The 23,404-nt window shown below is 48.4% G+C and overlaps 12 protein-coding genes across 12 annotated transcripts; 7 read left to right on the top strand and 5 right to left on the bottom strand.

The window, feature by feature from the left end:
* Positions 1–447: 447 nt before the first annotated feature.
* On the bottom strand, positions 448–1,582 carry C8Q69DRAFT_481235 (hypothetical protein). Its single transcript, XM_028631589.1, has 2 exons — positions 1,210–1,582; positions 448–1,125 (listed from the first exon to the last, which is right to left on the bottom strand). Exons 1-2 carry the CDS (start codon positions 1,303–1,305, stop codon positions 685–687), a joined length of 537 nt encoding a protein of 178 aa, XP_028481482.1. The 5' UTR covers positions 1,306–1,582; the 3' UTR covers positions 448–684.
* Positions 1,583–3,328: 1,746 nt separating this feature from the next.
* Positions 3,329–4,444, top strand: C8Q69DRAFT_481231 (hypothetical protein). The gene is made up of 3 exons (XM_028631588.1): positions 3,329–3,637; positions 3,696–3,885; positions 3,945–4,444. Exons 1-3 carry the CDS (start codon positions 3,411–3,413, stop codon positions 4,281–4,283), a joined length of 756 nt encoding a protein of 251 aa, XP_028481481.1. The 5' UTR covers positions 3,329–3,410; the 3' UTR covers positions 4,284–4,444.
* Positions 4,445–5,149: 705 nt separating this feature from the next.
* On the bottom strand, positions 5,150–6,185 carry C8Q69DRAFT_481230 (hypothetical protein). The gene is made up of 3 exons (XM_028631587.1): positions 5,868–6,185; positions 5,311–5,545; positions 5,150–5,234 (listed from the first exon to the last, which is right to left on the bottom strand). Exons 1-2 carry the CDS (start codon positions 5,990–5,992, stop codon positions 5,323–5,325), a joined length of 348 nt encoding a protein of 115 aa, XP_028481480.1. The 5' UTR covers positions 5,993–6,185; the 3' UTR covers positions 5,150–5,234; positions 5,311–5,322.
* A 139-nt stretch (positions 6,186–6,324) lies between these two features.
* C8Q69DRAFT_481228 (AT hook motif protein) lies at positions 6,325–7,186 on the top strand. Its single transcript, XM_028631586.1, has 3 exons — positions 6,325–6,530; positions 6,600–6,672; positions 6,730–7,186. The coding sequence occupies exons 1-3, from the start codon at positions 6,495–6,497 to the stop codon at positions 6,951–6,953; spliced, it is 333 nt and encodes a 110-aa protein (XP_028481479.1). The 5' UTR covers positions 6,325–6,494; the 3' UTR covers positions 6,954–7,186.
* Positions 7,187–7,691: 505 nt separating this feature from the next.
* Positions 7,692–8,820, bottom strand: C8Q69DRAFT_117998 (hypothetical protein). The gene is made up of 3 exons (XM_028625177.1): positions 8,543–8,820; positions 8,367–8,433; positions 7,692–8,318 (listed from the first exon to the last, which is right to left on the bottom strand). The coding sequence occupies exons 1-3, from the start codon at positions 8,576–8,578 to the stop codon at positions 7,780–7,782; spliced, it is 642 nt and encodes a 213-aa protein (XP_028481478.1). The 5' UTR covers positions 8,579–8,820; the 3' UTR covers positions 7,692–7,779.
* Positions 8,821–10,585: 1,765 nt separating this feature from the next.
* On the top strand, positions 10,586–11,788 carry C8Q69DRAFT_117987 (hypothetical protein). Its single transcript, XM_028625176.1, has 3 exons — positions 10,586–10,729; positions 10,785–10,899; positions 10,958–11,788. Exons 2-3 carry the CDS (start codon positions 10,825–10,827, stop codon positions 11,645–11,647), a joined length of 765 nt encoding a protein of 254 aa, XP_028481477.1. The 5' UTR covers positions 10,586–10,729; positions 10,785–10,824; the 3' UTR covers positions 11,648–11,788.
* Positions 11,789–12,188: 400 nt separating this feature from the next.
* Positions 12,189–14,062, top strand: C8Q69DRAFT_481222 (hypothetical protein). The gene has a single exon (XM_028631585.1). It carries the CDS (start codon positions 12,526–12,528, stop codon positions 13,588–13,590), a length of 1,065 nt encoding a protein of 354 aa, XP_028481476.1. The 5' UTR covers positions 12,189–12,525; the 3' UTR covers positions 13,591–14,062.
* Positions 14,063–14,380: 318 nt separating this feature from the next.
* On the top strand, positions 14,381–15,029 carry C8Q69DRAFT_117970 (hypothetical protein). Its single transcript, XM_028625175.1, has 2 exons — positions 14,381–14,896; positions 14,952–15,029. The coding sequence occupies exon 1, from the start codon at positions 14,466–14,468 to the stop codon at positions 14,853–14,855; it is 390 nt and encodes a 129-aa protein (XP_028481475.1). The 5' UTR covers positions 14,381–14,465; the 3' UTR covers positions 14,856–14,896; positions 14,952–15,029.
* Positions 14,981–16,674, bottom strand: C8Q69DRAFT_117948 (putative ubiquitin fusion degradation protein Ufd1). The gene is made up of 3 exons (XM_028625174.1): positions 16,470–16,674; positions 16,095–16,412; positions 14,981–16,023 (listed from the first exon to the last, which is right to left on the bottom strand). Exons 1-3 carry the CDS (start codon positions 16,470–16,472, stop codon positions 15,148–15,150), a joined length of 1,197 nt encoding a protein of 398 aa, XP_028481474.1. The 5' UTR covers positions 16,473–16,674; the 3' UTR covers positions 14,981–15,147.
* An 83-nt stretch (positions 16,675–16,757) lies between these two features.
* Positions 16,758–18,448, top strand: C8Q69DRAFT_481218 (hypothetical protein). The gene has a single exon (XM_028631584.1). It carries the CDS (start codon positions 16,878–16,880, stop codon positions 18,249–18,251), a length of 1,374 nt encoding a protein of 457 aa, XP_028481473.1. The 5' UTR covers positions 16,758–16,877; the 3' UTR covers positions 18,252–18,448.
* C8Q69DRAFT_481217 (TIP49 C-terminus-domain-containing protein) lies at positions 18,449–20,335 on the bottom strand. The gene is made up of 3 exons (XM_028631583.1): positions 20,136–20,335; positions 19,633–20,079; positions 18,449–19,564 (listed from the first exon to the last, which is right to left on the bottom strand). Exons 1-3 carry the CDS (start codon positions 20,142–20,144, stop codon positions 18,614–18,616), a joined length of 1,407 nt encoding a protein of 468 aa, XP_028481472.1. The 5' UTR covers positions 20,145–20,335; the 3' UTR covers positions 18,449–18,613.
* A 391-nt stretch (positions 20,336–20,726) lies between these two features.
* Positions 20,727–23,303, top strand: C8Q69DRAFT_510597 (hypothetical protein; the record flags this gene model as incomplete). Its single annotated transcript, XM_028633201.1, has 1 exon — positions 20,727–23,303. One exon carries the CDS (start codon positions 20,727–20,729, stop codon positions 23,301–23,303), a length of 2,577 nt encoding a protein of 858 aa, XP_028481471.1.
* Positions 23,304–23,404: the final 101 nt, after the last annotated feature.

Raw genomic sequence — 23,404 nt, 5'->3', positions numbered from 1 at the left:
TGCTTAATATAGGTTATCCTGTTTATCATGTTCTGTTTTCCTTCATGGCATGGGGTTCTCGGCGTTCTGTAATAGATCGTATCTACAAGATAGTGAGCACAAGTTACTATAAACGGGACAAGCCGCTCTGCACAGTGAACAACCAATGCTGTAACATATCCAGGTGCTCTAATTGTGCCTTTTACGACCTACCCTTTTGACGACCACATAGCGTGGTCTTTTTGTTCTTTGGCTGGCGAACTTCCATGATTCTCATCAAGTGTCCTACCTCTACAAAGACAAGAGCACAGGTTATCCAGACGTCTCGAAAGTGTTGGTACAAATCATGAAGATATTGATACTGAATGCTGAAGTACTATATGGATATTAAAGAGCTTAGAATATCTACGGGATATTAAGCTGATAATGGAATATCTATAGCAAGAGGAATAGAACATTCCGACTTTGGTTCAATATGGTATTCGAGGTTTACACATGGGATAACACTGCGAGACTCTAGAGAAGCTAACATATTCATACAGAAAGGACACATTCATGTGCTTTGGCCACAATCCAATGAAGAATATCCTGTCAGTTCCCTTGTGGCTCCACCTTGACGAATACATCGCTCATACGCACATCATCCTGCTGCTCCGTCTTGACAGGAGCCCATAGATGCTGCCCGTGATAGAAATGAGACTGGGGCTAAAAGTTCGAAGGATGAGTAGGCACAGGATGATGCAAGGTCAGGTCTGCTGGCGCTACCGTCAGAAAGGGATACGAGACGTTCTGGGACGCCGCAGCCTGCATTGGCGCTGTTGCAGGCGCTATGGACGACATGGCCGGCGGAACAAGCGAGAGTGCTGACTCAGGGGCTGGCTCACTCTTGACGTTGTACGGATTCGACAGGTTGAACGGAACATCCGGATGCTCTTCTTTCGGTTGAATCTGCGGCGGAGTGGTCTCTTTCCCGGATCCTCCCTTGAGACCGCCCTTCGCGGGTTTCTTGTTCGGAGTCTTCTTCGGTCTCGGGTTTCGTGGATTCGTCGGAATGCCTTCCATGTGTTGCTTGAACCGAGAGAAGCGCATGCGTGCAGCATGTCCATTGGAGATTTCCAGTTGCGATGCTACCAGGTTCCAGTCGATCTGTGGAGCGGTGTTCCCACGATCAGTCTCAAATCCGAAGGTCCTTATCCCGGTCCCGGAGAGGGGAGAGGCCGTCCAACTTACCGATTTCAGATCCAGCTGCTTTATGATCGTGTAGAGGAACTTGGCCGTCTGGCCATCGGCCGGCATGGTCTTGCTGCGCCGCAGACCGGTAGCCATTGCTACGAGTGATATGTGTGGATAGTGGTCTGTGAAGAAGACTTGGGTGCAAGGATGAGTCTAATTGGGGCCAATCTCACCGAGATTATCAGAAATGCACATATGGTTTCTGAGAATGATGGATCGGATATCAGCTTACTGCACGGAAGTCAGGAATAAATATTGCTGGGGGGCCAAGGACTTGCTCATGGCGGATAAACATGCAAGTATCCGGATCGACAAAGAAAATCCTCCAGAGAACAAAGATCACATACACGTTAACATTTGGAACCATGTTTCATCTGTATGATACAGCAGCCTGGAAGTCAGTTCAAGCTTTATTCTGGAAGGTTTACGATTTGGGATCCCTTCTTTGATTGGCTTCCAGGGCCAAACGCTAAGGGGAGCGTTATAAACTTGCCTGAAAGAGCTAGATGTTGCCTATATGGAAGCAAAGTTTATCCTCCCTGTCCATTCCTATGTCTCACGGTGCCTTTATTAGCCATTGGTCGAAAGGGTCTCTCAAAGACCCTAAAGAGGGTGAATTCTACACATACCACCTTCAGGTTCAAAAGAGTCCAGACGGTGGATAAGCAGTCTGATCTCCTCTTTATTAAACTGATACTCTCCGGATTGTATTTCTTCTTTGCCATTTCTTTACAATAGACCGATACATTTTTCCATGGGTTGTTGTTCCGAATAGTCATCAAACTGTGTATATTCCAGAGAGAAAAATAATTCCTACGGGTAGACGCTTGCCATTTACTGCATTTCCCACTAGTTATCCTTGTTCGATTGCAAAGACCAGTTATCTCCCACATATCCAGTTACCTGTTATCAGCTTTATCGGTATCTAACAAAGCGCAGGTCCCAAGATATGTACAAAGAAAACGAGGTTTCAGGGATTACCGTACCCACAGAGGAACCACTAAACAGGTGATTGAGAGGCTTTATGATGTAATTAACCAGTGGCAGGATTGGGAAGGTTAAACATGTATGCAAAGTCTGATTCAGGGCGCCCAAGGGGAGATTTCTCCTTCTTGGTTGAGCAGTCTAAAGAGTCCGATATACTACTTACGTCGGAGCAGCTCACGTGGTAAGGAGCACTAGGCATTGAGATCCAGACCAGCTGTGAAGATATGCTACCACTTGTTTGTGCTGCTGACCATAAGCCATCGAGATGGTGTAGCCCAGCGGAATGGGCAATGCTTTGAAGCCACCGGGGAGGAAGCTTATCTCCAACAGATGTTTGTTCCATTTTTTGATCCTCGAAGGCAAGGAATCCTGAAGATGCAAAAGACAGAGCCCGCGACGGCAACACGCGTCGTCTACGTGCACGGTTCTCGATGTGGACAGCGCAATGGCGATTTTCGCGGAAGGTTCGGACAATGTCTTGAGAGATAATAGAACAGAAAATCTTGCCATCTCACTTGTGGATATGCTACCTGACAAGGAGGCATATAATCCGCTACCTAGATGACTGTGATCAAAGTCGTAATTGAATCTATTGTATTCATAAACTGCTGAACTAGTGGTTGTCATATCTCTCTCGCAATCGACGGTTATACTACTCATTGGTACATATTTACTCCCAACGATTCCTACATCTAAGAACATCTAAGTGGATAGCAATTCCTTCGCGACTTGGCCTTGGTCGCGTATCTATCTCACCGTGTAATGTCCATTGCAGACGCGACTGAGACATGTCTGCGCATCTTTCGAAACTAGTGATATCCGACGGACGAGCAGGGCCAAACTAGACCCACAAAAAGCACTTTACAGAGGATTATCTCCTATAATTTTGGGACTTATCTCTCAAATTTGAATCAATACTAACCTCTTAGATCCTTGGACTCTCACTACCTTAGCGATTATCTTTCCGTTGACTGAACTAATCCAAGCATGTACCATTGCGTCGCGATGCCTGTCAAAAGTACCAAATGTAATCGCGCTTTCGTGTCTGATTCGCGTTTTAGCTTCACCGTCTCTTAGTATTTAGCACCATGTAGAATTGCTTTGAACTGTCTGTCCTCTGTCTCTGAGCAGAGAGAATTCTTGCATACTCACCGATCTCTGCCTTATGTGACCCGGTGCTTTTCGTTGAACAGAACCTCCCAAGAACAACGATGGCGAAGACGAAGATAAATAATCGCCAGCGCGATACGACAGAGAACCGAGTGGACCACGAGCCGAGATCTCCATGCGGTATAAATCGTCGACGACCGATTAAATGGGATCTCCGACAGGAGCATCTGTTTCTAGCAGTGGCGCTCGAGATGAGTCCATTGAAGCCCGACTTCAGGGCCGTCGCAGAAGAATTGGGGACTAGTATCGTTTCAGCGGATACACTTCGGTATGTTACCCAAGAGGCCGATATGGAACATGAGTGTACCTAATATAACCCCTCGCAGAAAGAAATTGCCTGAGATTTATAAACGTGCAAGAGCAGTGCTGGATGAGAGACGGCAAACCAGTGAACGGTTCATCCCCGACGATCTTGAGGAAGGTTCAGGAGAGGAATCAGAGGAAGAGAGTGACATGTGCTCTGAATCGTCGTCTCCAGCTCCTGCTACACCACAATCGAGAAAGCGGACATACCAGGTTAGTGATAAGCCAGAATCCTAAGATACGTAGCAGTGTCTCATGAGAAACGCAAAAAGAGAACATACGGAAACAAGAATAGACAAAAACGCTCTCGCCAGGACCATCGATCTGCCCGCGCTGCCAGATACGATACACCAGGAAGGACCTCGCCGAACAATAGTACTGCAAGCCCAGGTACTGAGACAAGTAACGGGGCATATTCACCACCTGAAACCGGGAGATTCAAATCGGTGCAGATTCCCACTCCCTTCTCAAACAGGACTCAAGCCGATCAGCGCGGTCGCAGTCCCGCTAATCGAAGGGGTGCAAGCAAATCGATTAGAAGGAAATCACGGCCACGACCACAACCTCGAAAACAAGGACGTGGAGATCAATATTCATCCCCAAGCCGATAATCGAAACCTCAGACTAAGAATGACGAGGGTAAGCCGCACACGAGGGGTGAGATGCAGGGGAATAATATCAGATACAAAGTCAACATGGACATGTCCTCCAGCACTTGACATATGTGTACTTTATCTGTTGCCCATGGTGGCTTCGGGCGTTTCTAGATAGGATATGGTTAATATCATCAATGTTTATCTTTTTTATCTTTTTGTCACAGAAGTCGCTTCCTGTAGACTGAGTCCATTCTGAAGGGTGATATCCAGTCATATCAACCACAGTTACTAATTGCTTCTTTAACCCTCCTTTAAAGGTAATTGTTCCGCATCCACTTGAACTGCTTATATCCATCATGACCCGTAGTCTTCAACCAATCCTTTTCCATGAGGCTCTCAAATTTGAGGGTTATTCTGTCCAGTTCTATGAGGATAAAGAATAATACTGGAAATTCAAACGCTGGTCTTAATAATGCCTTCTCTCAATAGGTCAATTAGTCTGATATTATCATGCAAGATGTTTAATATATTTGCTTTTCTTCACCTGAGACTTCGGTTGTGTTCCTCGATCAAGGAAGATTGTATGTTGGCCCTTGTCCAAGGCATGATGCTATTTTCTACTATGTAGCGTGGAATCAATCAGAAACTACCATGAGTAAGCACAGCAACATTTCGATGGCAGTCTTGTCATCGGGCTATCATTATCGAACTGTCTGCGTGCTTTCTAGTCGTATTGTAATGGAGAATGAGATATAAATACTCGTTTAAAAAGTGAAAGCGCGTTTTCTAACGGAGACATTTATGTACGACTCTACGATAATCTGAAATATACGCGACGAAGATCTCTGCGATTGATACTATCTCTACTTTAGAGCGTACATCCCAAGTGAACATTCAAACCGTCCTAAACCCGGCAAAAGATCCATCAGCCAGATGCTGGAAACGCATAAGGCGGTCATCTAATCTCTATAAGAATACAAATTCATTAGTTCTATTCTCCAAGATTCGCGATAAGAGGCAGAACATATCCGGGCGTCCGTACCTCCAAAACAGCCTAGGAGCTCTCCTCATCCTCAGTAGCGCTTTCGGTCTTGACTTTAGCGGCTGCAGCGCGGCGGCCACGCTTCTTAGGAGAGACGGAAGAAGTGGCTTGGGCCTTGCGCTTGCGTCCTTTAGGAGTATCGGCCGTAGGATCAGCGGTGGTAGAGGTATTTTTCTTGCCCTCGGCGGCTGCGATTATCTCATCGACCTCATCTTTGAATTTGCGAAAGTGCTGGCTATTATTTGGTCAGCATATATCCAAGTGTGAGGTATTTCTCAGAGCAAGATATCAAATAACATGGGTACACAAAGGTCAAGATAAGCTCAAGCCAGCTGTGCCAGACTAGGACAATATCCGACGAAAGGGAGAACTATAGACCACGTGACATGTGAGGTAGACAATCAGTGAGCAGGCTTTGTGGTCAGAAATAATCACAGTCGCTATATTATCATGAATGCTGGTAGACTATGAACACTGGTCACTGTCCAATTATAGCACACAGGTATTTGACATAGAATCTATGCATGACAGTATGGATCAGAAGATTAGGTACTTACCGACAAGCTTCAGCAGTGAACTCGGGACCCATCAGTTCAGCGCTGCGGGCCCAGTCCTTCTTCGACTTGAGATCGATCAAGGTGAGAAGCAACTTGCGGTCGTTGGAATCGGTCCACGGAGCCATCGTGGTTGGTTGGAGAATTGATGGTATTGAAAGGTGTAGAGGATGGCGAGGCTGTTTGACTGAGAGATAAGTGTAGGCACTTCCGTACGCGTAGAGGGCTATCTGATGGTGGTAGTTGTAGATGAAAGATGTTAGGAGAAGGACGAGGTGATATTTGAGAGATTAAATACTGTTGACAGTGGATGAGTGTTGCAAGCGAGAGACTGGGGCCCTTCTAGTCTAGCGAGGTTGGGAACAAAGCCTTTATGATTACTTGTATCTATGAAAACAAAGAGTGCGCGGGCAGCTCCGAGTCCAGATAAGCCCTCACTTCTTGCACTCCACAAGCAACACTTCAACGTCTCTTTACGTCTGACTCTGCCTCTCAGTTCTCACGCTACAGGGCATTTCTCTCTCAACTCCTATCATCTCATCATCATCCTAGAGCAGTGTAACTTTCTATCTTTACCTTGAAAGTATCTACGCACCTCTACAACAATACTGTTCAAATCTCTCTCCCAGGATGCCTATGAGCTGGAACGCGGAGGCAGATGCGCGCGTAAGTTCCCATTATATCACCAAATCTCCAACTACTCTTACTACCACAGACTACTAACTTCAATACTAGCTCCTGGTCGCCATCATAGCTGTTGGTAACGTGAAGATGGATTATGACAAGCTCTCGGAGTACATGGGTGGCGGTGAGTTCCACAACCGCTTTTACTTACTACCTTGACTTCTAACGCCAATAATATCAGATTGTACCGTGTATGCCATTCAGCACCGGATCAGAAAGCTCAAAGACAAAGCAAACGGAAAAGCATCTGGTTCTACCCCGAACACTCCGTCCAAGCGTAAGAAGAGAAGCAACGCAAAGACAGACAACGACGAGGAGAGCGAAGCGGCCGATCCCATTACTCCGAAGAAGATCAAGGCCGAGCCAATCGAAGAATACGATAATGTGACCAATGAGACTATCTAAGAGGTTCCTCGTTATTGTCTCTGAGCATGCACGTCTTCATGCGCTATGACTTGGGTTTCGTCGTGCGTTGTCATGAGACAGGGTGTTGTTTTTAGGGGACATGGATTTGTAGCTCTGGTGACGGAACCTATGTTCTGTCTGCGCATGACCATTTTTGAGCTCGAACCCCTGGAGATTAGTCACTATTTCTGTATCCTGGTCGTTGGTCGTGATGAATTTTCCTATGGGAGGTGTCTATTGAGGAATAACAGAAATATCAAGCTCCTTTTTCTACAGAGATCGAAGGCGCTGTTATGGAAAGTTTGCGAATAAAATAGTTCAAGATCCCTCTCGCGCGCTCTGTATTCTGTCCAATTATACAATAAGAAGTTCTTCGTGTGACAGAAGCCTCGAACTAGACATATGACACTTATACGTTCCGCGTAGATTGTCTGTTCAGTATTTAGCTCGTTTCGTGCAGTACTCGTAAATATATATTCCGCAGGTCGGCTAATTCAAAAAGAATACTTCATATCGCATAGTTGTGTGCGAACAGCAATGAGATCCACTCTTATTAGGCACTACAGTATCTTAATAGTACACAGGAAGACTACCGCTTATATTCTCCTGAAGTGTAGATCCCATAAAGGTAGGCCATTTCCGACGGACTAGCATGCTAATCTATCTACATACATGGCATCCGGTGGTCAAAAACCAATTTCCCCCCAAGCTGGCGTTTCTGAAAGTTCCTCTCCCTTTGCTCCATACAGCTGAAAACCATAAAACTTTCTCAATGAAACGAGCACTGGCGATGAGACACGAGGTGAGAGTAGACAGGTGGTCCAATCTAGGCCCAAGCCTGCACATCCATCTCGTCATCGATATCCTTGAGGTACGTGTTCTCCTGTCCGACTGTTTCCTCGGGGACATACTCGGACGCGGAGCTGTCGATGGATTTGTTCTCACCCTCACTCTGGTAGACTACCATATCCGAAGGATGGACAGCAGGAGTGCGGGTACGCTTGGCGGGAGTAGCGGCAATGGTGTCGAGGTCCGGGATGGTTATTTCAGAGCTGGTCGACTCCTTCTTGACATGACCACGCTTTGGCTTCTGCTGCTTCTTTGACGGAGTATCGGCTTGCATCTCTTCATCGCCGTCACCATTGACAGACTCGTTCGCATTGGCATCGGAGCGCTTGCGCTTCCCAGAGCCAGGAGTGGTTGCTGCAGACTTAGCGCGCGGCTTGCGAGGAGTGGAAGCTGCAGAGCCTTTGCTGCTGCCGATGCTGAAATTTCCAGTTCCGCTTGCTCTAACCTGAGCGCGCATGCGAACGAGACGTTCAGTGATGGCGCGGGGAGTGGGCTTAGAGCCAGCTTCAGTTCCGGCTGGTTGGGTTAATATTGGAGTTATGCATGGGGAGGAAATGGGCTTACGCCATGCGTCTGCGACCTTCTTTGAGTCGACAGAGAGATTATGAGTCTCGAGGATCTTCAGCAGCAACTATAGCAGTGTTCATGTCAGTCTGTGGTCAAGGGTGGCGTGAGGGATGGACTCGAATGAAAACACAAATTGTGCATGTTCATGGAGCACAAGCGTGGGAAAAGCTCACAAGCTGGTCCGTCTCGGGAGTCCACCTCATAGGCATCGTGGTAAGCTTAAGAACGCTATGCCTTGGTTTGTAGCTGCTAGTATTCAGAGAGTAGTGGGTGATAGGATGCAGTGTGAGAGATGAGAGTGGTGGAAGAAGAGGGAGAGAGGGTCGAGGACGAGGTGAGTTTTAAAACAAAGAGCAAGCACACAATGAAGAATGTGTTATGAGAGAAGTATCGGCTCCTCCCAGGGAGCCAGCCGTCACTTTTGAGAATAGATTGCGTTCACTTGAGAAATTATGTCTGAAAAGATGGCTTTATTGCCGTAGTTAGTTATCTGTTAACAGATTACTACACTTTTCAGGCCCATCAAGTATCGATTCCGCGTTCATCCGCGACCAATGTAGAAGTTAAAGATCAGTCGTGTATTCTATCAGTAGCTGTGTCGTCTGTGAAGAAGCGTAAAGAAGTACAGGCACCTCAGAAGATAGCAAGCCTGCAGCAGGATAACAACAGCTTTCCCGCAAGAATCTATCTCTCATGCGTGACAGCTCCCAAGTTCCAACAAGAAACTGTCCCTGGGTCCCTTTTCGAGTCTATAACGGCCTCTCTACAGGATCAGCGTGGCCGACATCCCAGCCGGTGGATGATGGTGGATGCGCCTCGTGGAGAACGCAAACAAGGCGCGACGATCCGTGCTCGCTTACGGACGACCCAGCAAACCTTACGCCAACGACACCTGTTCCCCTCTGTACTTCCGTATACCTCGAGTCCAGTCTGTCGGAAAACGCAGCTCTACCCCTCTCTCTGCCGTCTTTGACCCTGTGAATGACGCGCGATATGCGCAGGAACGGAGCTTCTGCTGCTCGAATCACGGCATCGTCTGAGGCGGTGTAGGGGTAGAAAGGGACCTATGTCTTTCGGAAAGCCATTTCGAGATTCCGAATCGCCTGGGTAACTCTTCTGCTAACATCCCCGGGCAGTAGGACTGCATAACGGCTTCTGCCTAGCCGCAGGACATGTGAGGCTGGGATAATAATGTTTGTTAGTGTGTTATCTCGAGACGATTCCTGCATATCCCTCTTGATGGCGCCGCATTGTTGGAAATCATCGGATTGGAGCAAGTGTCCTGATAGCTCCAATTCCCACGTTCTTGGGTTCGAATCTTGACGTCCTGGCTCTTGTCTATTAGTCAGGTCCCGACACGCGATGCTAGCACTCGCCCTCCAATAGCTGTGATGGGGAGCACAGCTTACGATGCTATCTGATTTCCAGTCATTGAAGACCGGCACAGAAAAGGGAGTCATGAGAATATTCGTATCTTAAAAGAAAGCATATTCGAACAAATCGCTATGCTACATGCAGCAGTAGAAATTAAAATCCAATTTCCGCCACTATACGTAGTCATATGTATTTCCATGCATCCATCTCTAGCCGTCCCTTAACTACTTATCTATATTTCTGACTGGATAAATCACAAAAAGTAGACTGCATTCGCCCTGGTTCCAGTTAATTCCAGCAAACAGATCAGATAAATCCCTGCATAAAAAAAGAACCGGTTCAAGTCTAGAGACAGCATTAATGTGATAGCGTATACATTCAAACCGTATCCCACAGGGATGGCCATGCTGATCGCTCCTTGTATCGTGTCATTATGGGTCGTATCAGTGTCCACAAACCTGTCGCGTTGGACCTTAATGTTGGATGAATTCACAGAGGGATCTTTTATCAGCGAGTGCATATCTATTGATTTCGCTACTTCAAGCGGCTAACCCCGCCAGAACTGAGAGTATGCCCCTCCACAATCTCTGCGATTAGAGCCCTACGTGTAAAAAAATCCTTTTGTCTCCAAGATCTTGACATATGTTCCGCGAGCTGAAAACAGAAAGGCCACAGATGAACGTCAGTTTAGAGTCTGGCACTTATAAAAGCGCGCACCTCAGTATACTTGGACTTATGTCTTCGTGTACATGACTACTTTATTGCTCTCAGTGGTTCTCTCACCGACCCTTGGCTACTGTGTTCCTTGAGCTTCACTTGTACTACAACTTAACAAACTTTGAGGGTGCCCAAGATTTACTTCTGCCTTTCACGCCACCCATCTGGAAGAGGAACACATTGGTATCCTTGTCTCTACATCATCTCTTGTCCACTTTACACACCAAATCCTTTACACCACACCATACCTTAACCCAGAGGCGGAATCTGTATGTCTTCCATATCTTATCATACTCGATGAGAAAGACTGACATGCATTTATAGAAGAACTAAGTAGCATTCTGAAGCGTTGAAAGCTACAAAAATGGTCAACTGGAAGAGTGCCGATGCCACTGAACGCCTCATCAGTGCTTTGATCGCAGCTCACCCTAGCCTTAAGGTCAGTGAGCTACTCCTCCGGGGCTTTTATCATCGCTCTTATATCTGACTATGCGCAGCTCGATTACAACGGAATGGCAGCCATGTATGGTCGCTCTGCAAGTTATGATTCGATCGAAGGCCAGTTCCGTAAATACCGTCGCCAGGCCGAACAACTCAAGTCGGAAGCCGCCGCGAACGGAGTCTCTGTCCCTCCCCGTGGCCGTGGAAACGGAGGCACACCCCGGACTCCTCGTGGTCCTCGAGGACCAAGAAATGGTGTCACCAAATCCACCCCGTCGAGCGGGAAAAGTCACCGCAGCAATCTCGACGCAAAGATTCTATCGACCCCATCCAAGAAGGGCGGTTTGGGCAAGCGCGGCCAAAGCGTTGTCGACGCCATCAACCTCGACGACGACTCTGACATCAGCATGTTGAACATCAAGACCCCCGTTCAGATTAAGTCTGAGAAAGTCGAGTCTGGCAGTTCGTTCACGGATGAATACAAGACCGAAACCAGCGTTCTCAGTAGCATCGAGAATGCGAGAGATGACAAAGACAAGCAGCTCCCTCAAACGGCTGATAGTCTGTTGGACCCAAAGCAGGAGAGAATCAATAGCCAGACCAACGGCTATGCCGACTCTGCAGCAGCTTTTGCTGCGACTGATACTACTGCTTTCGATGGATCATTCATGGCAAGCTACTTCACCGGTGCAAATCAGGCTGAATATCCTGATCTCGACGAGGGCTTTTACCACGAAGTCGTCTAGGCTATGGTAGATTCAGAGCTGCAACGAGAGTTCCGTGCAGAATAAAAGAACACGAAAACTGATGGATTCCTGGGAAATGGTAGTTTGTTCTGTGGGTTCTCGGGCATAGAAACCACAATTATTTACACAATGTGGCCCTCATCTTTAGCGCTGATAGCTGTTCAGGCTCATTTGAATCAGAAGGTCACTCCCACGGTGTTTACTCACATAGTAATTCTAGATCGATTCCTTTGTGTAATAATGTGACATCGTAGGTTGACTAGGATATAGATTCCTTGCTCGATGCTGCAACCTGTATCGTATCTTGCGTATATCAACCCTCGAGGCAGTTATCATGACAGCTGCTTCATCATGGCAAACGAGGCATTCTTTCTCATCCTCGGCCCGGGTCTCGTGATCTTCACCGCCATCGCGACAAACACGCGGTTAGACGCGTCTGTTCGTACACCGCCTGACGAAAGTTACCCAATCCAGTAGATATTTGCCCAATACTGCCGGCAGAAACATAACCTTGTAGATAATTTCTCAATTGATTCTGATAGGAAAAAGGTAGAATACCTAGTAATTACATGACAATATCTATCAAAGGTCTCTTTAAGGGCTCTTGTAAGAGCTCTCGCAGGATCATCGTCAGTTCTTGGTCCCTCTCGGTGGAGAACCTTCGTACTGATCGCGTGGAGAGGTCGCGTCGCGCGCGTCTTACCGCTCACTAGTCAGGGGAGTTCACGATAACCATCATACGATTTTATTCGAGATTCAATTTCCAGTCAGCTCAGATTTTCCCCTTTGTTCTTCTTTAGGAATATCTTCTATTAACCATATGTCTGGATTCTGACCACCGCGATTGACATCTCCATCTCTCACCGATAAGCCTAAATATGAACGGCCTCGCGGACAATCCTACTCCTCCTACTACCCGCAGTACACCTACCGGGATGCATGGGTTAAATGGATCGCTAGGAGGGGTCACCCCCATCGCGACAACTCGGGGGCGACTCACAGCTCACCAGGAGTTGATCCTCCTGCAAATATGCCAAGAAACCTTTGGTGATAGATGGGACGCAGATTATCAGTGCAAAGACTGGATTAAGATCAGTGAAGAGTTTCAAAAGCGAGCCAGAAGGACGTTTTCATGGCAGTCGTGTCAAAGGCGATTCAAGGAGAGCATTAAGAAGGAGAGGACTCGAATCGCTATGAACTCCGAGCCCAGTCAGTATAACGATGCGCAACTTCTTACTCCTGCCTCCGAGTTTGTGCGCCAGTGGATATGGCATTCGGAACGGAACAGACAACTTTTGAGACGGGCTAGGAGAACAGAAGCAGAAAAAAGACCATGCGAGGACAAAAAACCACCACTTGATGCTTTGGAGGCGACACCAAGACAGCAACCCCAGCAAGACGAGGAGCAGGAGGAGCAAGCAAAGCTCAACGCGTGGCAGGAGCGTATGGATAACTGGATGAATACTTCGACTGATCCAGAAACTTTTGTGGATGAGAGCAGACTTCCTGCCGTGGATCCAGCGCACGGCGTGGTGAGCAGAGTCAATACATCGCCTCCTGAAACGACATCTGCGCGGCCCGTTTCTCATAAAGATCTCAAGGAAATCAGCGACAAAATTGACCGAGTTGCTGAGAATATCCTTGACAGCACGAAAAAGTTATTAAAAGAAATGCAATTGCAACAACGACGGGAGATGGAGGCTTTTAAGGATCGGATTGCAGCGCTGATAAGTGAGGAAACCGATCTTATCAGCCAGAATATCATGGATGCTTCAGAGGATGCTTCAAACGACGTGACCGATCTAGCTGGGACTATATCATTCGAATTCCAGAAGGTCAAGGATTCAGAGACCCACCTGCTGAAGCTACGACGAGATGTCAGATATCTACTGAAAGTCGCAATAGCAGAGGGGAAAATCAAAGTTGCGACCCCGTCTTCCTGACTCTTTTCGCTGTTTCCATTCTTGTCTATACTTACGCCTCGTTCTAATTTCGAATATTTGATTGAATCATTTGCCATTGTTCATTTCAAAGCGGTATTTTGCATTCTAGGAGTTAATACCCAGGCTACATGCGATTTGGGAAACCAACCGGGAGACTTCTGAATGGTACCATAATTGAATTATTCTCAGAACTACTTCATTGTGGTACGATCTAGCTGCCCTGAAACAAGCCATCTAAATCCGTGACTCTGCTGCACAGTGCAGTCCACTAGTTGACCCGGAAGATAAGGGAAGTCTCTAGGCCTGGAGCACACTAGGGTCCCCAAAATTATCAACTTGTTTGTTTGGACGTAATGCTGGCACATGGTGTCTTCAAGTCTTCCAGAAGTGCCTCCCCTCGTTTATTTGTGTAATGAAGCCACTAGCATGTGCAGTACGATGCGATTGAACTTACCTTGAATTAAGAAATGCACCAATGTCTGAACTACATCTATCGCCGTATACAACTCCTATTTCCGCGGATATATATATTCGCTGATCTGGATGGAAAGAGCCCCAACCCGTATAGTTGGAGGCGGTTCCCGTTATATGTCGAAGGATCCTAACTGATTCGACCAAAAAGGAGAACTCCTTAGAGGAAGATCGTGGATTCGACATTATACTGTACTTTGCCATTAGCCTTTTGCGCGAGATGCCGCTCTCCGATTCTGTAATGACTGTCCGACGAAACAAGGGCATGAAAAGCTGAAGCTGAAATAGGTAAGAGTTGACGTGTTGTCACCTTGCCAGAGGCAGATCTGATCTCGCTTCACACAATACAAAGACTATAAGCGTTTCGATACTATTATACCACGATTAGCCATCTAACCCCCATCATGTCTCTCGAAACTACAACATACAACGTCTACCGAGTCCGGTTCACACAACGAGGCAACCCCGACCACGAAGGCATCGCGTTGGTGCCCGCTCAGAACAGTGACCAGCTAGCTGGACGATTCTACCACGTTAAAGGAACCGTCGGTATGGGGATGGACTACGAACGAAAGCCAGGCCATAGATTTGGTGCTATAGACGGTTACAAGGACTCGACGTTCCAATTTCAGCTTCCGAAATCGATGCTGCATCGTTTTGAAGAGATTGCGGCAAAACATCCCCCGCCATACGATCCAAGGGTGTTGACGGAGACAAAGCCTGACCCGCCAGCGCGGAACTGCGTTAATTGGGTGGATGATGTTTTGGATGAAGCTAAGAGGGAACTGAGCTAGGCTAGAGTGCTCTATACTGACTGCTGAGTGTGGAGATTTTTATAGCTACAGTGAGTGACCAGAATACGGTGCTTATGCTTTGCTGGTATGACTTACAAGTCGTTTCATTGTGGCGGTCTGGCAGAAAACCCACGTATATTTCTATTTCAGAAGAAGTCACAGTACCATTAAGCGCCAACCCAAACCGCTATGCACCAGAAACACATAGAGCGCCAGCCGATTAATATCGTTCGAAGAATAGAGCTACAGTCGTAAGGATAACGCGACTATAGATATCCAGATCAAGACGCCTTTACCGGAGGGTTCGGGAGCTCCCAAGAGAACGGCCGGTGTCCTTGCCTTTCGAATCCTTTCCCTTGGAACCTTCAGCATCACTGCCCGATGCAGGGGTGCCTGCTCCACTAACGCCTTTCTTCTTCTGCCGGAGGGTCTGTCCAGCACCCTGGAACTTCGGCTTCTCCTCTTCATCAGCGACTCTGCCCTGCTCATCGCGTTTCTTCACGGGCTTGATAGCGTAGCCGAAGAATAGTTGATTCGGAGGCAGTCGTAGCGGCATTGGTCCGTTCGTCCTCCGTGTAGGAGGTGGAAGCTGTGTCTTGGCTGTTCCCGGAGCAGGTGTGGTAGGCTGAGGTGTTGGAGCTTTACTTCCTTTCTTCGCATTCAACCGCTGGCCACCCAGGAGGAAATTCGACGACGCGGCCTTGGCACCTTTGTTCGCATCTGTGGACTCTGGAGCAATGGCGGCGTAGTTGATAGCCTGAGCCATAGTGCCGTGAGGATGAAGCATGCCACCAGGTGGGATCTTTCCACCAGGCATGCTCAGAGGAGTACTCGTCCCGCTAGGAACTTTGGGCTCTTCGTAGCCTACGGGGGCTGCAAAGTCGACTTCCAAATCTGTCTCCAGGACGGAGATGGCGTTCTTCTCGTTGGCCGGCTTAGTTTCCAAAACCGCCATTTCGTACACCTGATCATTGTAATGGAACGTAAACACATCGCCTTTCGTGAGACATGAGAAGTTACGGAAGACGTTTTCTAGAACGGCTTTGGGATCGCTAATATCGAGGAAGGATGTCGACTGAGCTTGCAGTTTGATAAACTGGCCAGAAGGCAGGTCTGTTGATTTGATCTGGAGGAGATCGCCCGGCTCAAGAAGGAGCGTCTGCATGATCTTTCACCCCGAATAATTATCAGCATTATGCACAGAGTGGAATGCAGAGGGTCTAAAATCTGTGAACTAACCCAGAATGGTAGATAAATCTTCCCTTCCTCCGCGATAAACTCCAGCACACCAGCATGTGTCATCCTCTCCTTTGCTCCATTGTGCAGCTCGAAAAGCATAGGATAAGTGATGTGAAGCCGAGTCAGCTTATCCAGGGCACTGGGCGGCATGATAACCTTGCCACCGTGGTTCACATTCTCTCTCTCTGGTCCAGGCATCATTGCTACAGGATAGCAACGGTAGTACTCGTCGAAGCGGCGAGAGGCACCGCCGCGATGGAACATGGAGGAGCCCATGACTCCCTCCATAGGGTCGTCCTCCCAGAATTCTGAACGGAACTAGAGAGTAACATTAGTGATACGCCCCGATGGAGCTATTTGATGCTGTACTCTTACCATTTTGGTGAATGTATCAAGAAGCCGATGGCCGCTCTCCGTATGGCGGGGAGCTTGTATTAGGTTCCGATGTGACCTGAAAAACTATGAACCGTTGGATACAGTCTTCCCTGTGAGATATGAAATAGTCCTGAGAAAGAACGCCGGATTATCTCGATGCGTCAAAAAGCGTCGCCCAGCAAGTGGTTTGGACAGCTGGTTGTCGTTGAACTGCGAAGTGACGCAAGTCTATCCGCCTACGATTTTCCGGGCCGACCCCAGACTCAGACCATTTGCGACAACCTGCGACAACCGAACGACAAAGAAGCTTAAACAGATTACTGACAGCCTACTGTGCTGAAGAGGATATCCTATCTCTTATCACATAGGAAACCTGCCTCATATTTACTCTCTTGGCCACATAACCCAATGGCCGCCTCTCTCGGGCGCCCCAAGCGGGCGGGCGAGGACTTCTCCCGCACTCACGCACATGACCCTGAGGATCCAGACGTTCACATCAACTCGAAAAAGCCGCGTTTCGATCCCCGGAATCCGTCCGCGCTTGCGCCTGACGAGCTGGAAGACGATGCTGTTCTAGATGCAGACGAGATCGGCCATCGCGGTCAGCAAGTGCGCCGCGGAGCTGTCAACATTGATGGATACGATTCAGATAGTGAAAACGAGGGATTCTCAGCGCGGATTGAAGCAAAAGCCAAGCGCAGCAGAGCTAAGCATGACGCAGATGACGATGACATGTTCGCAGAGCTACAGGAGGATTTTGGCGCGGAGGACATCGATGCGGACGAGGCGCTTCGGAAGAACAAGAAGAATGTTCGATTTCTGCGAGACGATGAGATCGAGGGCCAGGTCACATCGTCAAAGGGAGGAGGCAGACTAAATGTTGATCTTAGGAAGGGTGCAGATGCTGTCGATGTGGAGGAGGTCAGTTCGGAAGAAAGCGACGTTCCAGACGAAGAGCGAGCGAAGCTCACCGAAGACATGGACGAGGAACTTGGGGCTGGTGCTAAGAAGACGCATGCGCCTCTCTTGGATGCGTTCAACATGCGCGCAGAGCAGGAAGAAGGTCGCTTTGATGAACAAGGGAACTACGTGCGAAAAGCTGTCGACCCGGACGCAATTTACGATAACTGGCTAGATGGGGTCTCCAAGAAGGATATCAGGAAGGCGAAGGATGCTGCTGAGAAGCGAGATGCAGAGCGCAAAGCGAGGGAGAGAGCAGATGACAGTGTCTTGACGGCCGATCTACTTCGAACACTCATCACGAATATGCAACGAGGAGAGACGGTGCTAGAAGCTCTCGCGCGGCTAGGAAAGGGTGTCCAGAAGAAACCAAAGTGGCAGAATAAAAACAAGAACAAGAACCGTTTGAAACGAAATGGTGGAGCCTCTGAAGATGTCGAAATGTCAGAAGAAAACCCAGCAGAGGCGGCGCTGAAACAGACCATTGAAGCTGTAACCGGTGCAGCAGACATGCTGCTCACGCGAGGCCAGACCGAGATCTACGATGCGGAACGTGAGCTTCTGACCAGGCAATTTCGACGAGAGACTGGAGAGGACTGGATTGATTCGTCAGAGCAACTGTCTGCGAATGACGGAGCCCAGACAGGTCCGACGATGTGGGAGTACCGCTGGTCGGACGCCCGCGATGGCGGAGAACCGCATGGGCCTTACGACACTGCTATGATGCGCTCGTGGAGCGAGGCCGGTTATTTTGGACAAGAAGTCGAGTTCCGAAAAGCAGGTGACTCTGGCCCTTGGAGTCGTGTCGTTGATTTCTCATAGACATTGAACCGCGTGTCCTGTATGGACATATTTCTCCATGCAAGTCATGCTTGTATACGTTCTTCATGAACTTTTTCTTACTACTGTTCCATTGATATCGTGGAGACCCTAATTGCATGTACGGTTGTTACTGTATTCGGTTCTCCCGAACTAATTGATGTGTATATCATGGGAAATCTAAAAAACTGAATCAAATTACCCTGCTGACGAGCCCTGAACAAGCGCCGGCCTTATCGTACATAACGTGGTATGAAAACAAAACAGATAGTGCTACTTTTTCCATGTCCGGACAACATCCATCCCAATTCTCCATGAAAGAATAGACCCTAGTAGGGAAAATGAAGAGGGAATACCCCAGAGCGTTACGAAATCTCCATGGCGTCACCGTTGGCGTAGGAGAAGCTGACGCCGCCCTCTTCGCCAATAAACCGCTTCTCGAAGTCGTTGACGAACTTGACACTGCGATTGGGGTCATAGAACAACTGGTAGCTGCGCTGAACATCGTCGACGCTGACCTCCTTAGCCTTTCGCTTCTGGCTCAGCAGATGCGACGTGGTAATGATGTTGCTGGCATATCGGAGGCCAGATTCCTGTCCGATCTTTGTCAGGAGGGCAAGGGCATCGGGAGAGAGATCAATCTCTTCTTCCTGGGCACGGATGGCCAAAATCTGTCTGATCTCATCGCTGGCGTATGGCTGTGTGCTAACTATAACGACGCGATCCAAAAAGTCAAGGGGAAGCCCATGTGGCGAGCGGTAGTTGGTTCCCCGGATACGGGTGATTCCACGGTTGCTGGCCATGATAACAATGGGCGCCAATTCCGCCTCGAGAGCCCGGTTGATGTATGCAAAACACTCAATATCCAGCATGTGGACTTCATCGATGAACAAGACGCCAGGGATGATCTCCGCCTTGCCCTCCTCTTTCCATTCCGCCACCTTCGTATTGATCTGATCCCGGACCTCGCTTCTAATCTCGCCAGTGTCACCGGAGAAGAGGGCGAGGAAACCTTGAGTGCGAGAGTTTATCACATCGATCTCATGCAGGCTGACGGTATGAACGATTTCTTTGCGAACCTGCAGTTCGCCATCAGGGCACTGCACGAACTTGGTATCAGGTCCCATGGCGTCGTAGTCGCGCGAGCGAGCATAAGAACGACCGAGCTTGGTAATCTTCCCCGAGGATTTGTCAATAGAAATAACATCTCCGGCCATCACACGCTCCTTGGTCATGGAATCAATCATCTTGGTCCCCATATCGTAAATCGTCTCCATGTCCGTCGTCTTGATCGTGAGTTTTCCTTGTTTGTTGCCCTACATCGCTTGCGGTCAGTAATGATGAATATTGTCACTAGAACTACCCAATATAGTGGTTGGCGCACCCCTGTAACACTCCTGTCAATCTGGATCTCAACCACTTCTCCCTCGATGATCTCGCTTTCCTCCTTGATCCTCACTCCGATAGACTTCCGGAATGCCTGCGTAAGCGCCTCGGTTTTCGACATCTCCAGCGAGAAGATTTCAGATGAGGCTAGCATGGTGAAGGGGACGTCGGATCCGAGAGATTGCGCCATGCCCATGGCGATGGCGGTCTTTCCGGTGCTAGGAGGGCCAGCGATCAAAAGTGCACGACCGGCGATCTTTCCTTCCTTGACCATCTGCAAGATCACGGCGGCCGCCTTTCGCGCCTTTTCTTGACCGACAAGTCCCTGAGACGATGATCGCGGCTGAAGAGTGTCTGCATCGACACCGAGACCTCTGATATGGGAGTGAGCGGCGACGAGATTGAGCCCTCTGAGCTCCTTGCTCTCTGCGACGGTGGAGATTGGCTTGATTCAATGTTAGTGATGGCAGGGTTAGGAGGGACTCCAGAGTAATAACTCACAGCAGCCATGGTGGATTATAGGTCGCAATAGCCAGGGGACCTCGTTTCTTTTCTAACCACAGTCGAAAGCGCGCGTTGTGACGAGGCACTGGCTTAATCGGGGAGATTCGTTTGTTCAGAGCTCTCAGGTGAGGACGAGATGTCTGGCTGCACACCGTCTTCTCCACCGCCCGGCAGAATCCAACATTTTATCTCGGGGTCTCCTGATGTGATAATGCCGCAGCACTAGACTAAAAGCTATGGCATTCTCTTGTTGATGACTTTCGAGGCATCTATCCTCTTGTTAAATCGATTCATCTGATTCCTATTTTTTCATCTCATTCGGTATTATCAAGTTGCTCTTAGTCTTGTGTCACTTCTATTACCGTGTCTATAGCCCCACTCCATGCCTTCACCGCAACCTCACGATCAACGCCTGATATTTTGATTTCTACTTCTCGCGTCCCTTATCTGTCCTATGTTTGGGCTACGGGGATAGCTCATCGTTGCTTCTGGAGCTCGCTTCCGCCATGTTCTATCCCGTCTGTGCATTTTTATAGTTGATGATCTCTTTCGGGTCCCTACTCGGATTAGGAAGAGAAATCGAGAAAAATGGAGCAGAATCGAGCAAATGATGAAAATGCCCCATACGCACCTCCGCGTGATCCCCGTATCCGTCCGATTACGCTCAAAGTTGGGGCAGCCAAAGGCCAATCTCATAATGAGCCTTCTGCACTCATTAGCCCGGCCACCACTGACCAGGCCACCGTGCCATCTAAGGATCAGCCAGTGTCAGAAGGACCAGGTACTCCTTCTAGTGAAACATTTGCACGATCATTCAGCGGCCTGGCAGAAAATATCATTGCTCTCTCACAATCTGCAGCCGAACAGGCTAACCTAAAGAAAAGGCTTGAAGCTACTGAAGGTAGCTTCACGAAAACAAAGAAACATTTCAACTTCCCGTCAACAATTTCCTATCTTCAACAGCTGAGGAGGGACGACAATGATGATCTAGGGCGCGTCGAAGAGAAGCTGCGCGAGAATAAGCTTCGTCGGGATGAGTTGGAGCGTAGCGTCGGGTCTCTCGTCAGCTCGAGCACGTCACATAGACATGACTCCGAAATAGAGATAAAATTACGTGACGCAAAAACTGAGGCTGCAAGCGCGAAAAAGTCGGCACTTGAGGCACAGTTGATAGCTTCGAATGCTCACAAAGAAATCGAAACCTTGAAGGGACGGAAAGAGACCGATAAAGCGTTGGAAGAGAGACTCCAGTATTTACAGTCAAGAGTTGATATTCTCGATACCGCTACCAAGGCTCACTCTACATTTCTTTCTCGTCACACGAAAGATATTCAGGAGTGTCGGAATCAGTTTGCAAGCACATCTGAAGCCCTAGCCCGCAAGACTGATGTGGAAACCAGAGAGGAGAGATCATCAAGTCTCCACGAGAGGATACGAGATATGGAACAGAACCTTACCTCGATAAAATCCCGACTTCGTTCGATCTCCAGTGGCCAAGATGACCAGAGGTATATCAAAGAGGAAATTCACCGGTTGAAGACCGCCGGTGAAGCATATAAAGCTGCTCTTGAAAATATCCCTAAGCTCGAAGAGCAGTTATCTGCTCTACAAAACTCTTCCGACACCTCTTCTACCATACAAAAGCTCGATGGCGTTATGGACCTGACGAATCATACTCGAAGTCAATTGGATGATATCAGCAAACGTCTTTCTAGCCTGGAGAATGCTTCATGGGCAAATGATAGCGCTACTTCGAGGAAAGAAAACGATAGCGTCAAAGAAGAAATAAAGACTCTCTCTGAAGCGTTTAAAGAACTCCAGTCCCAAGTGCAGCAGGTAGGACAGGCCCAAGGACAGCAGCCAGCGCAAACCAGCACAAATGATCGCGATCAAATCGATCTTAGAATCACCGTGGAACAGCTCTCACAGCAACTCTCAGCATTGCAAAATGTGCTCAAGGCCAAGGATGACTTGCAGTTCCAAGAGATGGAGTCGCTCGGGAAACGGCTGGCTGAGCACACAAACGTCCTAGAGAAGCTGAAAGCGGACCAGAGAGTTCATGAGACGGTCGGTGAGCTTTCAGCATCACTTCAGACCCTAGCGCGAGATATCGAGAAGCGGCAGACTATAGCTGACGTCGGTCTCCGTTCCCTGGAGGAACGCTATAACAACCTGTCCACCGAGACACTGGCGAAGAATATTATCACAGTGATACAAGAGTTTTACCCTTTATCATTGCCTGCACTGATGGAACAGCTCGGTCTTTTGAAGACGCAGATGGATCAGTTGAAAGCGTCAAACACTGCTATGCAGCAAGCCCAGCTGGAAAGAATGGGACAGCGGTTAACGGCACTGGAAGACCACTATGAGAAGAACCAGGGGACACTGAAAATGAACAACAAGCAGATGACCGAGAAAATAGCTGCCCTTAACTATCAACAATCGGCTCTATGGGCGCATATGCAGAACGAAGTACAGCCAAATATTCGTGAAATGACGCCTTTGCGGGATCAGCTTCAATCGTTAACTAGCAGGCTCTACGAACATACGGAAAAGGTCCAGCATGACATCACGAACAGAGAGATGGAGAGGCAATCATTCCTCCGAGACATGCAGCAGGAGCGGGACCGATTGAACGACGAGATCAAATCTGTCGACAATTCTGTCAAAGATCTAGCGGAGAAGATCAAAGGCATAGATAATAAAATCCGGGAAACAAATGGCGTGACCGTGACATCTCTACTTGGCCGCATCCATGAGTCTGAAAAGGCTACTACGGAAGAGATCAAGGCTCTCACCCGAAAATTCGAGGAGACGGCCCAGTTGGCAAAGAGAGACATCTCTGACGCTGTCGGTCGGCTAGAGGCTCTTGAGAAGGTCAAAGAAGAGCTGGCGAGCTTGCCTCTCGACAGGCTTGCTGAAATTGGTCTAGGTCAGCCAAAGATGGACACGCAACCTAGAGATGAGCATCGGAAGCGGAGGAAGCCCACTGCATCCTCAGACGAAGAGCAAAGCTCCAGTATTCCAACAAGTGTCTCAGAGGTCCATTCGTCCTCCAAATCCAGCCCGAGTCTCGAGACGGATCCTAGCTCGGCAAGAAAGAAGAAGAAAAGAAAGAAGCGGCAGATAGAGGAGGGAACTGTCAACTCCGGTAACGGGCGATAGCTTTTATGCATATATTTCAAATGGAGGAAACAATTATCGGATCGATCTCTACTTTGCGCGGCATTTCTTGGTTAAAACCATCGATTTCGGAGGGAACTTTG

Source organism: Paecilomyces variotii (assembly GCF_004022145.1).
Source record: "Paecilomyces variotii strain CBS 101075 chromosome Unknown C8Q69scaffold_16, whole genome shotgun sequence".
NCBI lineage: Eukaryota > Fungi > Ascomycota > Eurotiomycetes > Eurotiales > Thermoascaceae > Paecilomyces > Paecilomyces variotii.
Note: the sequence above shows the minus strand (reverse complement) of the source record. Positions and strands in the feature narration are given on the sequence as shown.

What these genes read in the sequence shown, in the direction of transcription:
- C8Q69DRAFT_481235 (XM_028631589.1), bottom strand. Translation starts at nt 1,305, where the DNA reads ATGGCTACCGGTCTGCGGCGCAGCAAGACCATGCCGGCCGATGGCCAG. An exon ending in AGCAGCTGGATCTGAAATCG is followed by an intron (nt 1,126 to 1,209) that starts GTAAGTTGGACG and finishes ACCGCTCCACAG; the next exon opens with ATCGACTGGAACCTGGTAGC.
- C8Q69DRAFT_481231 (XM_028631588.1), top strand. Translation starts at nt 3,411, where the DNA reads ATGGCGAAGACGAAGATAAATAATCGCCAGCGCGATACGACAGAGAAC. An exon ending in GTTTCAGCGGATACACTTCG is followed by an intron (nt 3,638 to 3,695) that starts GTATGTTACCCA and finishes AACCCCTCGCAG; the next exon opens with AAAGAAATTGCCTGAGATTT. An exon ending in CGAGAAAGCGGACATACCAG is followed by an intron (nt 3,886 to 3,944) that starts GTTAGTGATAAG and finishes AAACGCAAAAAG; the next exon opens with AGAACATACGGAAACAAGAA.
- C8Q69DRAFT_481230 (XM_028631587.1), bottom strand. Translation starts at nt 5,992, where the DNA reads ATGGCTCCGTGGACCGATTCCAACGACCGCAAGTTGCTTCTCACCTTG. An exon ending in TTCACTGCTGAAGCTTGTCG is followed by an intron (nt 5,546 to 5,867) that starts GTAAGTACCTAA and finishes ACCAAATAATAG; the next exon opens with CCAGCACTTTCGCAAATTCA.
- C8Q69DRAFT_481228 (XM_028631586.1), top strand. Translation starts at nt 6,495, where the DNA reads ATGCCTATGAGCTGGAACGCGGAGGCAGATGCGCGC. An exon ending in ACGCGGAGGCAGATGCGCGC is followed by an intron (nt 6,531 to 6,599) that starts GTAAGTTCCCAT and finishes CTTCAATACTAG; the next exon opens with CTCCTGGTCGCCATCATAGC. An exon ending in CTCGGAGTACATGGGTGGCG is followed by an intron (nt 6,673 to 6,729) that starts GTGAGTTCCACA and finishes CAATAATATCAG; the next exon opens with ATTGTACCGTGTATGCCATT.
- C8Q69DRAFT_117998 (XM_028625177.1), bottom strand. Translation starts at nt 8,578, where the DNA reads ATGCCTATGAGGTGGACTCCCGAGACGGACCAGCTT. An exon ending in CTCCCGAGACGGACCAGCTT is followed by an intron (nt 8,434 to 8,542) that starts GTGAGCTTTTCC and finishes ACACTGCTATAG; the next exon opens with TTGCTGCTGAAGATCCTCGA. An exon ending in GAAGGTCGCAGACGCATGGC is followed by an intron (nt 8,319 to 8,366) that starts GTAAGCCCATTT and finishes TAACCCAACCAG; the next exon opens with CCGGAACTGAAGCTGGCTCT.
- C8Q69DRAFT_117987 (XM_028625176.1), top strand. Translation starts at nt 10,825, where the DNA reads ATGGTCAACTGGAAGAGTGCCGATGCCACTGAACGCCTCATCAGTGCT. An exon ending in CAGCTCACCCTAGCCTTAAG is followed by an intron (nt 10,900 to 10,957) that starts GTCAGTGAGCTA and finishes GACTATGCGCAG; the next exon opens with CTCGATTACAACGGAATGGC.
- C8Q69DRAFT_481222 (XM_028631585.1), top strand. Translation starts at nt 12,526, where the DNA reads ATGAACGGCCTCGCGGACAATCCTACTCCTCCTACTACCCGCAGTACA.
- C8Q69DRAFT_117970 (XM_028625175.1), top strand. Translation starts at nt 14,466, where the DNA reads ATGTCTCTCGAAACTACAACATACAACGTCTACCGAGTCCGGTTCACA.
- C8Q69DRAFT_117948 (XM_028625174.1), bottom strand. An exon ending in AGATTTATCTACCATTCTGG is followed by an intron (nt 16,024 to 16,094) that starts GTTAGTTCACAG and finishes TCGGGGTGAAAG; the next exon opens with ATCATGCAGACGCTCCTTCT.
- C8Q69DRAFT_481218 (XM_028631584.1), top strand. Translation starts at nt 16,878, where the DNA reads ATGGCCGCCTCTCTCGGGCGCCCCAAGCGGGCGGGCGAGGACTTCTCC.
- C8Q69DRAFT_481217 (XM_028631583.1), bottom strand. An exon ending in TTGACAGGAGTGTTACAGGG is followed by an intron (nt 19,565 to 19,632) that starts GTGCGCCAACCA and finishes CAAGCGATGTAG; the next exon opens with GGCAACAAACAAGGAAAACT.